This window comes from Limulus polyphemus, unplaced genomic scaffold (genome assembly GCF_000517525.1).
Source record: "Limulus polyphemus unplaced genomic scaffold, Limulus_polyphemus-2.1.2 Scaffold50, whole genome shotgun sequence".
NCBI classification, from domain to species: Eukaryota; Metazoa; Arthropoda; class Merostomata; order Xiphosura; family Limulidae; genus Limulus; species Limulus polyphemus.
This window is the reverse complement of record NW_013665660.1, coordinates 1,260,175-1,276,387: the sequence shown is the minus strand read 5'-3', so window position 1 is coordinate 1,276,387 and position 16,213 is coordinate 1,260,175. Positions and strand designations below refer to the sequence as shown.

The 16,213-nt window shown below is 34.3% G+C and overlaps 1 protein-coding gene across 6 annotated transcripts in view; it reads right to left on the bottom strand.

Moving 5' to 3' along the window:
- The window catches only part of LOC106463042, a 231,148-nt gene that overhangs the window by 96,450 nt on the left and 118,485 nt on the right, over window positions 1–16,213 (bottom strand). For 4 of the 6 annotated variants that reach the window (XM_022390767.1, XM_022390758.1, XM_022390776.1 and 1 more), the window contains exon 2: window positions 4,632–5,620. In XM_022390767.1, coding sequence (XP_022246475.1) covers window positions 4,632–5,346 — 715 coding nt within the window. In that variant the 5' untranslated portion in view covers window positions 5,347–5,620. Of the gene's footprint in view, window positions 1–4,631; window positions 5,621–15,289; window positions 15,657–16,213 lie in introns of those variants that run through there. The other 2 variants (XM_022390746.1, XM_022390783.1) reach the window with 1 other exon arrangement.

Genomic DNA, 16,213 nt, shown 5'->3' with positions numbered 1-16,213 from the left:
ATCAGCAAAGACAATAAAAAAAATCAACGAAACGTTTTATCAGCAAAGAAAATTTAAAAAAATCAACGAAACATTTTATCAGCAAAGACAATAAAAAAAATCAACGAAACGTTTTATCAGCAAAGAAAATTCAAAAAAATCAACGAAACATTTTATCAGCAAAGAAAATCAAAAAAATCAACGAAACATTTTATCAGCAAAAAAAATACAAAAAAATCAACGAAACATTTTATCAGCAAAGAAAATATAAAAAATCAACGAAACATTTTATCAGCAAATATTTTTTTTTTATAAAATCAACGAAACATTTTATCAGCAAAGAAAATTTTCAGCTGCTCATTTTGTTTAAAATATGTTTTTAAATTTTCCTTTACTAGAACCTTTTTGAAAGGATAGAATAATGTGAGTGAATTTCATTTGTTATTATCCTCAATTTGTTCTTATCTACTTCTGAAGAATTAAGACTGTGACACCTTACCACACAAAAGAAGTGATCCCGAAAGTTGCACTGTATGAAAATCACGTGACAAGACGTTCAAACCACTCCATCTACACGGTATAAATCTATTTGTCATCGCTTTTTTTTTAAATATCCTTACAAGGAATTACGTTTAGCTATGATAGATAATCTTGAAATTCGCCTGTTTAAAATCTTATACTGAAGCTCTGCCAGTAACACAATCCTTCGGCCGTGAAAAGCCTCCCCAGAAGCAACAAAGACATATTATGCCCCCCCCCCCCTCCCCATCAATTCCTAGTACATGAGTCATCATGACAAGGTTTTCGACCACGGATTTTATTCACCTGTAATAACCTGTAGAATGATTTACCTCGTGGTCTCCGCTGCTCAATCCATAGGACAGAGAGCATCGGAATGGCATTTCAGTGATAACTATCATGGCGACGAAAGTGAGCTACTGCGCTGCCATACCAAGAAAGAAACTGACGTCAAACGATTTCTTTAAATTTTAGAACTAAAAATGTGACGATGATGAAACTGGTACATTGTCTAACTTGCGTCTTGAAGTACTTTATCATAATTACAACGTACAAACTTTTTGAATTTTATTTTGTAATATTATTGGTTAATAATTATGAAGGCAGTCGAAATTATCCAATTACTTAAAAAACAACAAAAAGAAACGGCAAACTCAATTAGCAACTAGAAACAAGGGAAAACTTTTAAAAGGATCCCGAACTATCTTAAATATATATATATATATATTCATACACACACACTAGATGTACTTGCGCAGGGTCCCATAAAATGTTCTGTTTCAAGAGTAATTAAAACCAAAATTAAGAGTAACAAATATTTATATTTCTTGCTTTTGAAGTTCATATGTCATGTTGTGTTGTAGCCTACGGAGTGCATAATTTTTCTCGTGATTCATGACAAGTGCACGGTTTACTGACGTCACGACTGTACAAATTGTAACGTTAAGCGTCCCTGAAGTGACGTCACTGTAGTGTCTACTGACTGAATGACAAACAACACACTACTTTATAGCGGCGCGAGTGGTTAAAACAGGTGACCCTTCTAGACGGTCTTCGGTCCCCTTTCGGGGAAATAAAACATCTTATGTTTAGATTTGTTCCAAAATCTTACGCGAGAAACTTCAAAAATCTGTTTATAAATGCCTCTAATTTCGAATCTATAGACTACAGAGAATATTGAACTAGTCAACAACACTCACCCCCTGCCCCCAACTATTGTCTGATTGAATAGTGACTACCACTCTTTCAGCGCACCCATGGCCCAAAGTGCGGATTAATAATCTGGGCACTTTCACCATGTCCAACCCTATTCTAGAAAGAAGATTGAATTCTGTACACAAAATTTCATTACGTCAGAATAAGATAAAGAACAGAAAAATGTTTTTGTTTATTTGATGTTAAGCGCCAAACAACACAATAAGCTATCTGCTGTCCCCACCGCCATAACCGAAACCCAATTTTTAGGGTTTTAAGGCCTCAGCCTTACCACTGACCCACAAGAGCTAGTGAAATTATTTGGTAGTAAGAGGATAGGAATGGATAAAAAGAACGACTTATCTGATTTAAAACTATATAGATAGCACCCGGTTGAACCAACATACCTAAATCTAATGAAACAAATGTCAATTGTAGGCTGATACTCAGATTTTTGTTAAAAACAACAAATGGTCAATTAGCTATAAAGTTTCTCGTTAGCTTAAAATATTTATTTTTTACGTCTGGAATATATATATATATATATATATGAATATACATTATAAACAAAACCATGCTTATTTTCGGTCTGAGACATTTCCCTTCATTCCTTCTACAAGTCAGGTCCATTTACTATTTACTACTGTTTCATAACATATAATCATACAAACAATGCTTTAATTCATTTCTTTAAGCATCTTCACGTTTTGCTGAACATTTTTTATTTTGTAACGGGCACCAAAGCTGTATTGTGATGTTCAAGTTGCCTCATACAGAAGATCACAAGAGGCCATTGTTACATAGACGTAGCGTGCACTCTGGCTTAAGCTTCTATTTACAACATAACAGATTCTTGTTTGTACTTTTTTCCTTAACTGTAATATAAAGAAACACGAATTGCTTGATCGTCATATGGAAAACGGTCCTTTAACTATGTCTTAACATCCTGACATGTTGCCAGAAACACTTCTGTATATGTTGCCTGGGTAATTTCTTATTTCATTTGCTGTAAGTACAATTCTAATTCATTTGTTGTAAGCACAATTCTAATTCATTTGTTGTAAGCACAGTTCTCATTCACCTCTTGTAAGCACAATTCCAGTTCACTTGTTGTAAGCACAATTCTAATTCATTTATTGTAAGCACAGTTCTAATTCATTTATTGTAAGCACAATTCTAATTCATTTATTGTAAGCACAAGTCTAATTAATTTATTGCAAGCACAATTCTAATTCACTTGCTGTTAGGACAACTCTTGTTGTTATAATAATTTCCAGTTGATTTGTTATAACGATTCCTATTTCTCTTGTCAGAAATGTTATTTCCCTTATTGTTAAAACAATTCCTGTTTCACTTATTGCTAGAATCATTCGTATTTCATTTGTACACCTAGGATCGTTCTTATTTCACATTTCACCTTAAGAATCTTTATGTAGTAGTCAACATAAAAACTTGATTACTTGCATAAATTTTAACTTAAATGTCAGTAATTAAGCCAAGTAACAGAACAAGTCTCAAAGTTAATTGTCCATTGCGTAAAAGAAGGACCTTTATGCTCTGATTATGTCACGTTTCCATTTGGTAAACTCAAGTATTAAACTCAAGCGGTCTTAATCAAACATAAGAAACCAGCAGATAGATAGTGGGTTATTAGAAAAAAACTAGTTTCATTATGAGTAACTGTTTTCAACCGTTGAGATAAAAGAAAAAAAAAGGGTCTGCTAAAGTAACTTTTAACATGAAAACGACGACGAGAACACACAACACATTGAATCTTAAGGGTTGCTGGTTTTATGATAAAAAAACTTATTCGCAAATACGTTATAATTACACAAGTTTAGAAATTATCATATTTACCATAATTAGCTAGAGTCGAGTCACACAATAACAATTCATGATCCATTTTGAAGCCACCTTAAATACGTAAATCAGTAACTTACAGTATCCTGCCACCTTAAAAGGTGGCAGGATACTGTAAGTTACTGATCGTTACGTAAAAATACGTAACGATCAGTAACTTACAGTATCCTGCCACCTAAAATACGTAACGATCAGTAACTTAAAGTATCCTGCCACCTAAAATACGTAACGATCAGTAACTTATAGTATCCTGCCACCTAAAATAGACTGAATCGCATAGATGTGCTGCTCAAGACAGACTACAATCTTCTCTAGTATCTTATACTTAGTAGAAAGTACAAGTAAAACCACGTCTGAGATATTTATCGTTGGTAGCGTTTAAACTCAGCATTAACAAAACACCCAAATAAAATTCTTCTTTGCCGTTATACTACTTCTCGAGAACTAAGCCAAACTTCTAAGCAATTGAGCTTTACTAGGGACAATTGAGTGAAATCTGCGATTTGGTCAAACTACACAATTAAATATGGTACCATTTTATTTACACATTGTAAAGTAAAAAATATTATCTTTCACTCAAAACCTCAATAATTTCACATATGCAATTTACTAATTTTCGAATTAGGCTTAAGGTAAGTTGACATCAAACACTTTTATTTACATCGATATCAGGTTACAAAAAAAAAAAGAGTTGAAACTGTGAGCATGTTGTATTTTCCAACTTTAAAATATCAAGTTTCAAGTTCTCTAGAGTAATTAAAACCGTTTTAAAAGATAAACAGCTGCATCACTAGAACAGTTACTTATTTTTCTACTCTTTGTTGTTCTCAGTTATCGAAAAAAAGCATTAAAACCTCTTTTTTTTTTGTCAACCATGAAAAATATATTAGGACTTAGACCAATATGTAGGTAAACCATTAGCCTAAATATAATGTAATAATAAAAGAGATTAGAGCATGAACATACGTGAAAATAACAATTTTCAAATAGCCAAGCTTTCTAAGCAGGCTTAGATGAAAATATAAGATATTAATGTATAGTATGCCCTCTCTGAAAAATGTCAATAATACTACTCTTACCTGCAACTGAAGTTGGTTTAACTACCAAAGAATCAGTCTCCGAGTTATTTAGCACAAGAATATTTGAGTCATTTTGTTCTTCTCCAGTATTATTATCAACATTTTGGGAAAGGTTTGAACAATATTCTTGGTTTTCCACAGTTTGAGAAGGATCAGAAGAAAATTTCTGATTTTCTTCTTTTTGGCAAATATTTAGACATTGTCTTTCATACTCATCACTTTTGGAAGTACAGGTTGAAGGTAGCATGTTGTCTTCGCTACTGATAATATCTAAGCAACATTGATTACTTTGAACAGTTTGAGAAGATTTTGCACAATTTCCCCTACAGTCGAAATCCTGATAATTATTGCAGTGGTTTTCTATAATATCTGATGTTAAAGTGGATTGAAACTCGGTTTCAGTTTTATCACCCTTCATTCTAGTTTTATCATCACTATTTGAGTTTTGTGACGTGAGGTTCAAGAGACTAGTCTGGACCGAAATGTCCTTAGTGTCCACTGAATGGTTGCTAGGTAAATGGAGTGATGAACCTGAACATACATGATTACAAATCTTGAGTTTCCGGACACCCTCCCATTCAATTCGTTCTATGCCTCTCTCGATGGCCACCAGGAGGTGCTGCAGAAGGATGGGTAGATGTTCATCTGATTCAGAACTCGAAAGTACGCCAATCGCCGGAGTCGTTGTTCCAGCAATATCAGGTAACCAGTCCATTGTAAAGAGCTTATAAAATTATATGTCATTGATCACTCGTTATTAACGTTTTAGTACTTGTATCAACCTTACACATGCAGGAAAGTTCGAGGGAAATTTCACGTTCTGCAACTATCTCGCACGTTTTCCCGCAGCAAAGATAGAAGGAAAGATCTCCGAACTTCTGATAAGCCCTGTCGATTTCACTCAACTGTATAACCACATGTAGAAAACAGAAAGGCGAACCGTTCCACTTCTGATCACAATAGCGTAGACATGGTGCTATAACAGCTGACTACCAGTTCATGAAAAGGAATAAAAATAAAATCAATCATAAATATTAAGCGAAATCAAATAAATAATGGGTCTTACTTGAAAATATATGTAGCATTTTTATTACTTTTGCATATGTAGGTATTTGTGTATAAGTAAGGCACAAAAGGTTATCACTAAAATATCTTGATTCACACAAAAATCATTATAAAAGGTTCTCGTGAGAAACGTCTTGCAGATACAAAAAGGTACTTTCAAAAGGAAGCGAGTGATGTCAAAAGAAGAAAGATTACGCAAGTAAACGGTAATTCAAGAAAATAACCATCTATAATTCATATTGAATATACTTTTGAAAGGAAAATAACTAACTTAAAGCGTTCTATATATTTTCACAAGCATATTAACGTAAAACACCCACAAGACGAAATAACCAGCTATATCGCCAAATATCAAAAACACTTTCCAGAAAAAATAACCGGATAGAGCGCAAAGTATTACAAACATTTTCAAGAAAAGACCAGCTATAGCGCTAAGTATCCAAAACACTTTCAAGAAACGACCAGCTATAGCGCTAAGTATCAAAAACACTTTCAAGAAACAACCAGCTATAGTACTAAGTATCAAAAACACTTTCAAGAAGAAACAACCAGCTATAGCGTCAAATATCACAATCATTTTCAAAGGAAAAATAACCTTCTACAGCGCAAACTGTCATCCTCCAAAAGGAAATAACCGAGATATAAAAAAGCGTAATATGCGCTTTCAACTTAAGAGGGCATAAATATACCCTTTCGAACAGAAGAGTACACGACAGTAATTCTTAAAAGAAAAAAAAAAGATAAAGTACGAAATACATGTACACGACATGACATTGAATGGGCTATGATTCATAAGCGATTGTAAATCTCTAATGTTCTATACAAATATCACTAGATTCCACAAAATAGTTCTATAGCATAACGAACTGGTATTTGTTCTAACACCATTCTAATAATTACATGAAATATATCTCATCGATACATACACCACTCCTAACATAGCCTGAACGATTATAAGAATATATAGCTCATCAGGTATATCCCTTTCATCATCCAGTCTATTATTTGAAAAAATATACAAGTTTGTGTATATTTGTATCCCCTCTTAAAATTGATAGATCGCTGAACTCATTGCAACTAAACCTGGCATGTACCCTTAGGGTCCCTTGTGGAATGACATTAAGGGCCGCCGTTCGGATCTAATCCTCTATGTCTTCCCAGTACGGTGTCCGATTATAACTGGAGAACTGCTGGACCGATTTACACCAAATATTTTCCACTAGACTCTTAAGAGTTCCTTGGAGAGTGACACAGGAAAATCGACGTTCTAAACTGACCCCTTCCCAATGTCTTCCCTGCACGATGAAGGGAACAGCTTATGTAATGTTAATAACTACTCATAATGTTGCAAGATAGCGTGCCTTTTAAACTGGTTGAATAAATGAGAACGTACATCCGGAGAAAGTAGTGAAGAATAAGGTGTGTAGAAACAGCGTTCATGGGGCCCTCTCCGTTATAAGAATTTCAAATGTCTTAGGTAAATTTGTATGTTATATTTATAATTACATAACAAGCCATTTTTCAATAACACTTATCGTAGGCTAATATATCGGAAACGTATCTCAGTTAACATTCTTCCAGCTAACTGGACGAGATAATTCTGAAATGAAACAAACAAATGTATGAACAATTGCAATTAATTTTTGTTTCGGTATGATTTGTTCTATTTGCTGCTGTTTTACCTCGTATATATAAATCAATTTTAGCTGAACATCCAACACGCAATTTTTATAAAACACAGACGGAGAAATATGGACTATCCATAACAACTGTTTAGTACATGATTATACGAATTCACCATGACAACTGTTTGGTACATAATTATGTGAACTCACCATGACAACTGACCACAACACCAGCTACATGTATGCAACACAAACAGGGTATGGGTAATAACTAAAGAAAGAACATACTAGCAGAAACATATCCCCACCCACATCTTTGCCATAGATGGATTTCGACACGTCACGTGGCGTCGGTCTTGAGTCCACATGTTGTTCATGAGAAAAAAAATTAAAAATTAACGCCCAATGAATAATGATGTGGGCGATATCCATCGGATAAAGAAAGCAGACAATCGGGAGAAAAAGCAGAGAAATGTAGTGGGACGAGTATTGTCTGATTATAATTCGTATTTTCATCTGCCTTTTGAAAATAGATTCACGACAGATGTCACAAATGCAAACTAACTAAAACAGTAAATGAACGAATTCCATTCACTAACCCCGTTACTATCTATTACACTGCATAACTAATTAATTAGATCTTATACATTATTATTATTCATTATGTCCGTGTGCGTGCGAAAGTAAGGACCAAATAACAGAATTAGCTATTTATAAATGCAAACTTTTGGAAAACAATGAACCAAGTCAAAGACCAGGTTTCAATAGTTAAACTTAATTTATGTGATGTTGACCAATACACTGAATATACGTATAATTAATATAAAAGTAATAAAAAAAACATTTTGTAAATGTAAAATGATGTAGGGATGGCAGTGCTAAAAAGAATGCAAACAAGAATATAGTGATGATACAGCTGTACATAAATCATCCCTACATTACTTTCAATATTAAAATTCAATGTTGCACTGTAAAATGCACAAGTACAAAATGGTTACAACGTCGGTAAATTCGACCGAACACGTAGCGAGAGTCTGTAATAGTATCTAATAATCAAGACGTTTTGACTCAACTTGGTTTTCTTTGTACGCAAGTCCTAGGCTCTTAGTTACACTACATTGATGTCTACCCTGAGATAAGCACGATATTGTGATAAACAAATTGCATACCAACAGTCAGGAATATACAACTTCTAACTGCAGTAATATTAAAGTCAAGTATGCATTTTACAGCGTAATATAAAATTTTAATATTGAAAATCATGTAGGGATGATCTAAGTATAGCTGTATCGTCCCTACATCATTTTACATTTAATTTTTTTTCTAATTACTACTAGTTATTACGACTAAGAGATGATATCGTGCACTGTCCAGAAACACATAGAGTGGGTTCAGGTTAAAACTGATGTTAGTAATAAAGTAGTTGCAGAGTTATCTCGACTGAAACAAGAAGAAGAAAGATTAACAATTTGGTGGGTTGGTCACTGTCTGGTTTAGTATCTTACTGATGGTTTCTTGCCTTGTTTTTGGGCCTGTTGGGTAGAGAAAAAAATGAAAGTGAATGGCAATCATCTTTTAAAGTAAAACTCTCTGTTACTGTTGATTTCTAGCATGCATATTTGTATTATGCCTATTTAGTACCTTGTCCATCCCTACATATAGAGTATACGGACTTGCAAACCTTCAGTGATAACGTACCTATCACTTGTAAAAATTAGTGAATTCTCACTCACTTTACATGTGTTTTCATAAGTACAATTGTAACTTTGCTCAATATCAATGCACAACATACAGTTCATTAACAGTAATATGAAAACAAATATAACTTGACAAATTTGAAGTCGGCAATTGTGTAATCTTTTCCGGAAATGTCACCTTCGTTCTTACAAGTAGCTGATAATGTTATTACAGGTAATATGCCTGAAATTCATTTCAGATCAACTTTACATAAACTCTCTGTCACAATATACTTAATCTCAACAAGTTATGAATTAAGGGTTCTGAATGATACAGTTACATTAAAAGTTGCACATAATAAACAGGTATATACGAACCAGTTTTTAGAGAGAATCTCTCCCCACCCTTCTATAGGATTGTGTGCTGAAGTTAATAGAGAACTGGTCCAGATTTTTGTAAAATTATTACAAGAACTAAGTTTTATTGTGAGTCTTCAAATCTGAAACAAGTGTTTACTTCGTTGTAGGTAAATAGAAATTAACTGAACTTTACCTATGCTTCCACTGCCCCTCCTAGATCATAAGGGCTGACAAAACAAACTGCCTGTATAACAAACACGCTGGCGCACAGATAAAGTAATTTATTCTATACAGCTGTAAAATACACGCAGGTACCAACCCGTTTCAGGTCAGTAGGGGACGACGGAGTAAAACAAGAGATGACATGCTTGATAACATTTAACAGGTCGCTGTTCTCATGGCATGCTCCCGGAGAAGACTTCCGCTGCCACATTACCCAAACATATTATATAATATTTACTTAGTGTCTCAAGGCGAGAAGCTTTGCAATCAGTTTGGAATGTGTTTGTATATGAATGTGTGTCTATGGTTCACCCAGGCGTTTCACAAAGTACCTTAATCAAACAAGATTATGCCAAGGTTAACCAGAGCTGACCGCAGAGACAAATATTTTAGAGGAAAAACAGGTACAAATTTAAAAATTATGTGAAACTGAACAACAATGAAACGAATAACGTGAAAGCCTTAACAAAGAACTAATGTTATATTTACTCATTGTCTCACTAACAGACTTTTCACTCATGAGATAGATATTTAGTGATTTCCAAGTTAATTCAAAGTGAGAAATATTACTTGAACCATACACTTTATTTACACGAATAATGACTTTTGAAACATACACTTTATTTACACGAATAATGTTTGAAACGTACACTTTATTTACACGAGTAATGTTTGAAACGTACACTTGATTTACACGAATAATGAATTTTGAAACATACACTTTATTTACACGAATAATGTTTGAAACGTACACTTTATTTACACGAATAACGTTTGAAACGTACACTTCACGCACAAGAATGATCTCCCACTTAATATGAATATTATATCTTTCACTTCTTATAGCTTACCTATCTTTTTTTTTATGGTTACCCATTCAATGAAGATAAGAAACACGACCAAAACAGAAACTGTTTGCTAACTTCCACTTACAGAGCGCACGTAAAACCTGAAATAGATACGACAAGGTATCTTAAGTAAGTGTATACGACAAAAGCTAAGACTTGTTTACCTATATTGCGTCTGTTAACGAATATAAAGACAAAAGCAGCAGAACTAAAAAAAAAAGTGGTTCTGTATTTACAACTGATATTAAATAATTTATTTGTATTTACTGCTTTAAGCGCATTCTTAGCTGTTATGGAATAGTATCTTTTAATTATTAGCAGCGTAAATGGGTTAAAATGTTTCTGTTATTTATTGTCTGCAATAGTAAAGGTACTGTTCAGGCTTTTTATTAGGCGCCCGAGCAGTGAAAGTCGGTTTTCTCTGGGCATTCCGGTTTCCAATCCACATCTAAGTTATGGCATCGGATCACACGTTTCCCGCCACGCTGAGAGAGGCCACACATTTAACTTTCAAGTCAAACTTTTAATCCATAAGACCACTACCAAAATCTTCATTAGTTCATAAGACTCCGCCAAATCACCGTGATATCAAGCACAGTATTTTGCTAGACCGTGCCCATTCTCCACCCCAACGCGAACTTTCGCCCTGCTACTAGCATAGTCAGAATATTTTACCAATCAGCCATACTCAATTAGAACAAAATCTCGCGTGAGGGATGAAGAGAAACTGAAGTTTCTGAACATTCCTGGCGGTTTCTCTGCTGATAAACTTTAAATCAAGATTCCTACCAAGAAAAAGAAAAGGTTCAATCAGAACCAGACTTAAATTAATCCCACTACTTTTCAAACTACCGAAAACAAGTGTATGGTATTAACGAACTGAGGTTCCGTATGTCAGAAATAAAACTGGTATTATTCGTTGGCTATCAAAGTTTCTGGAAAACAGATAAAGTAAATGTTGGACGAACCTTCTCGGAGTCTTTTACTCCAGAGGTCCCACAAAGAGGGGTAGTTAGCCCTATCCTATTAATCATGTATATTAGCAACATGTCCCTCAAAGATCCAAATCAGAGATATTCCTCATAATTTGCAGATGATGTTGCAATCTGGAAAAACGAACCCACACTTCAATAACAGCAACAAATATACAACCACGGTTAAACAACATTGTGGAATACTGCCAAAAATATCGTATCAAAATAAATGCCCCCAAAAATCAACTGGTAGTAATTGCAAAGTTAACAAAACACAAAAAAGACCCACCCAAATTATGCATGAATGGAGCACATCTCGAGAACACAAGATCAGCCAAATTCCTCGGATTAACATACGACTCTAAATTAATGTGAATAAAACATATCAATAATATCGTAACAAAAGTTTGGCAATGCATGAATCACGTCAGGAATCTAACGGGCAAAAACAACGGAACTTCAGCTGGGAACATTTTCAGAATCTACAAAATATACATACACCCAGTAATAGAACATGGATTAATATAGCACCAAAACACCTAAATAAATCACAAATATATACATAACTCGTGCCTCCCAGTGGCACAGCAGTATGACTGCGGACTTACAACGCTAAAAACCTGGTTTCGATACCCGTGGTGGGGAGAGCACAGATAGCCCATTGTGTAGCTTTGTGCTTAACTACAAACACTCGTTACTAACTACAGCAAACAATATACTCAGACCCACGTTATCAAAATTTCTGCACAAATATACAAACACTCCGATAGACTCCTACAAAGTTCGCTAAATTATTTAGCGCAAAATGTGCACAAAAATTATCTGTTGTGTGAATTAGATCGCTACTGCATGCATGATGAAGATAGCCTTAAATTCCTCCCACTTCTTAACATTTATAATAGAAATAAGAATTTAATAAGGCTACCTAACGCTAGACGATAACATCAATATTAGTTTTATGTTTACACGATAGCATTGTAAGGGTATTATATGCAAATAACTGTAAAGAGTTAATGAAAGGGGTCAGAGTAAGTGTGGGATACTCTGACCCTCTCGTAGTATTTAAATTTATATTCACTCGAAACAGCAACCGTCTACCAGAGGGAAGGATGAGGTCCTATGGAACCTGACCCTCCCAGATCTACAAGACCTAAATACCGATAATGAGACGAGAGCGAGGCTAAGTTCGAACATGAATAAAAACAGTGTAACATCTGTAGACAGCTAGCATTAATGATACAACAAGAACAGTGTAACACCTATGGACAGCTAAGTTCTAAACACTGGAAGCTTCAGTAAACCCTCTTCTGACATTTACTATCGTTATTACCAATCACTAGAAGTATGAATGTCAAAATGGTTGTGATGATTATATATTGGAGTAAAATATGTTTGTGAAGTGACTGATACAAACTCACCAACATAGGAAGAAAAATAATAATAACAGAACGCACTAGAGAGTGAAGAAACAAACCGTGACAATAATCCAATGAACTAAACTATAATGAAATAAACTGAAATTTAAATGAAGATCTCAAACATTCTATAACTCCAATCGGACAAGATTCGACGAATAATGTTTGATAAGCCCAAAAAAATATTAAATATCAAAACCATGACACTTAAAATGATATATTTGGTGTTGTCATCACATACGCAAAATTGATTTAAAAAATAATCTAAAACTCATGCTCAACGAGAACACTATAAATCTCCGTCTCTCTATCCCGGATTTGTAAGACATATATATATATGCTGGAAAACTGTTAGCAGACGGCTTCACATGGACAGACGGTTTTGTTGAATCACATGTGTTTAGCTTGTCCAGCTCATGTAATAATGCCCACGAATCTGTCGAGTTTGGAGAATCATACATATGTTCACACTTCTACTTTTTTTTTGTCACTTAAAAAACTCGAGGAGGGGAATAAATCAGTTTTACGTTCCTCGTTTTGTGTTACGTACTATACGTATATACGAAACATTTTCTACGCCTACTTCTCCAACAGCGGTGCTCACGAGGTGATCTACGCTGGAGCTACTCAACTAACTGATCATTTTCTATTAAGTTAACTACTTCTGTTAAAACGATGAAATATGGGTTGCTCACATGAGGAGACAACTATGATCAAAACGAAGAGTTTGAGTTTGGATAGTGAGTCTTTGTTTTTCGTTTCTGTAGTTTGTCTGGGAGAAAGGCTAAAAGGACAGAAGATAGCCCGAAATTGAGAACAAATTAAAAATAAAAAAATATATAAGGTTCAAAAAAGTCTCATACAAACAATTATCGTACCAATAAAATAGAGAATAAGAAAAAGAAAGTAAGACTTTTAGTATATTTATCATACTGTATAACCAAATGCCAAGTTTTTTCACGTCTTGACATAGCTATACCATATAATTACTGGAACATTGTTTCAAGGTATAATATATATAAAAAAAAACATTATTTAATAATAGACAAATTTAAAATCGATTAAAAAGGAAAGGCGTATCCTATAATAATTTTTCCAACTTATAGTATATTCCTCCTAGATTACATGTTTAAAATCAATGCCATTAAAATAAAAAACTTAGCCTATAAGCTATACTCTACGATGACATAAGAAAGTTGAATCTGACTTATATGACCTACACTGCAGCCTATAAGCTATACTCTACGTTGACATAAGAAAGTTGAATCTGACTTATATGACCTACACTGCAGCCTATAAGCTATACTCTACGTTGATATAAGAAAGTTGAATCTGACTTATATGAGCTAAACTGCTGTCTAGAAATTACTAGCTTATAGCCCGTCAAAAATGACGGGGCAAGTACTACCATCCCCATCCCTACCCCAACCTCACATTTCATAGCTAACTGAAATAAATAAATTTGAGTAATCAAACTTGACCAACAAAGAAGCAGAAAAGTGTAGTCGAATCAGTCAAACGTTGGTAAATCCATTTGTGAGCGAATCAAAATTAAGATTATTCATGAAATGAATTCGTGGCGTATTGAACGAATAAGTATTGGTAAAAATCAGTTAGATTAACAACTTCTAATGTACAGAAAAGTCATTGCGTTTTGGTAAAACTGAGTTCGAACAATGGCTTTTATGTCATGTTGCTTAGCAACAAAAATATAACCCAATATTGTTGTTAGTCTATGTACTGCAAGTATAAAATGAAATGTATAGACAACAAAACTAGAAAAATATTTGATTTCTTAATTCAGAGTCTCCGTTGATTAAAGAGGTTGTTTTTTATTAAAAACGTTGGGGATATAACAGAAATTAGCTGAATTCAGAAATGTTCAAGTTTAAAATTGAATCGATATTTTTACTTTAGTGATAAATTTTATGCACTTGGCTCTAGGCTAGGTGATCCAACACTACGTCTTTACTTTAGGCTTATTATACCAACACTAATTACACTTATAAGGTTTCACAACACACACACCCCCTGGCTCCCCCGTCACCAAAACTGTAACGGGCAAACAGTAATCGAATTATTCTATCTGGATAAATGCATTTTGGCTTTTATGACTCCTCCTATTTCGATAAATCAAACGTGACGTGACACACAGTGGTTTTTTTTATAGGTTAGATACTTTTGGTGTATATAAGACAACTGATTCAGATGTATTTGGCCTACACTGCAGTCTATAAGCTATACACTTTATATACATAATACATCTGATCCAGATTTATATGACCTAACTGCAGCCTTTAAGTTTAAGTTACACTCTTGGTGTATATAAACGAGCTGAATCGGATTTATAGGATCTATTCTGCACTCTATAACTGATAAGCTACATTAAATAAGACAGCTGATTCAAATCTACATGGTCTATACTGCATAACCACGCAAGACTATTACCAACAGATAAAACATATATACTTACTTTGATAATGCTGTATATAATACGTCACTTATATTTATGATGCAGTAATAGCAAGCTAGTTTCTGCATCGCTACAAAGAGAAAAGAAGCAAAATCCCAGGGAACGCCACTGACCGACACCTATTCTACCCCAAGGTCATCATGGGCCACTTAACTTTTTGGTCACACAGACCCGACCTAACCAAGCGTATAGCTGCAAATTTTCACTTTCTGCCAACGGGATAACAAATGGCCGTTTCTAAGGGAATGCAGAAGCAGGATTACTTTTTTTAATACACCACTTTACAGACGAACGACGTCGCTATTTTTGAAAACGGTCTAAACCTCGCCGTAATAGCTTGCAAGTACAGCCACTCGTACTTACGATGTACAACTTTTACTGGCGGTCCACATCGACGCATGCACAAGGCCACCGAACTCTCACTATCCCTAGCGGTGAAAATTGCACCAATCATTTCAAAGAACGCCCTCCCCCCTCTCATCTTATCGTCTCCCTGTTCTCAAGTTACTTTTAAAGAATTTCTCGTTTCCGTTACATAAAAGCTCTCTAATACAAGCAACAGATTGTGGAGCATAAAAATTGGATTTGTTTATTTTACTTATCTAGTTCAATGAAGATTTGTTTCTTCCTTCTTTTAAAGTAGCACGTGATACGTAGCATGTGCAAGTTCTCTTGTTCTTCCTAAGCTTCTAACACTACGATGTGTTTATTGAGATAGAATACAAAAAATAAACTAAACCAAATTATCATGTAGATAGTGAAGCTTGAGAAGAGGGGTTAAAAACTTCTGAATGAAATATAAAAACAAGCTAAAGGAAACGACGAATTCAATGTAAATGTTTTGATTAGGGGTGAAATTCTACAAAAAAAAAAAAAAGTAGAGGTACTCGGCTGGGTGAAATGGACCTGTTTTTGAAAAAGGAA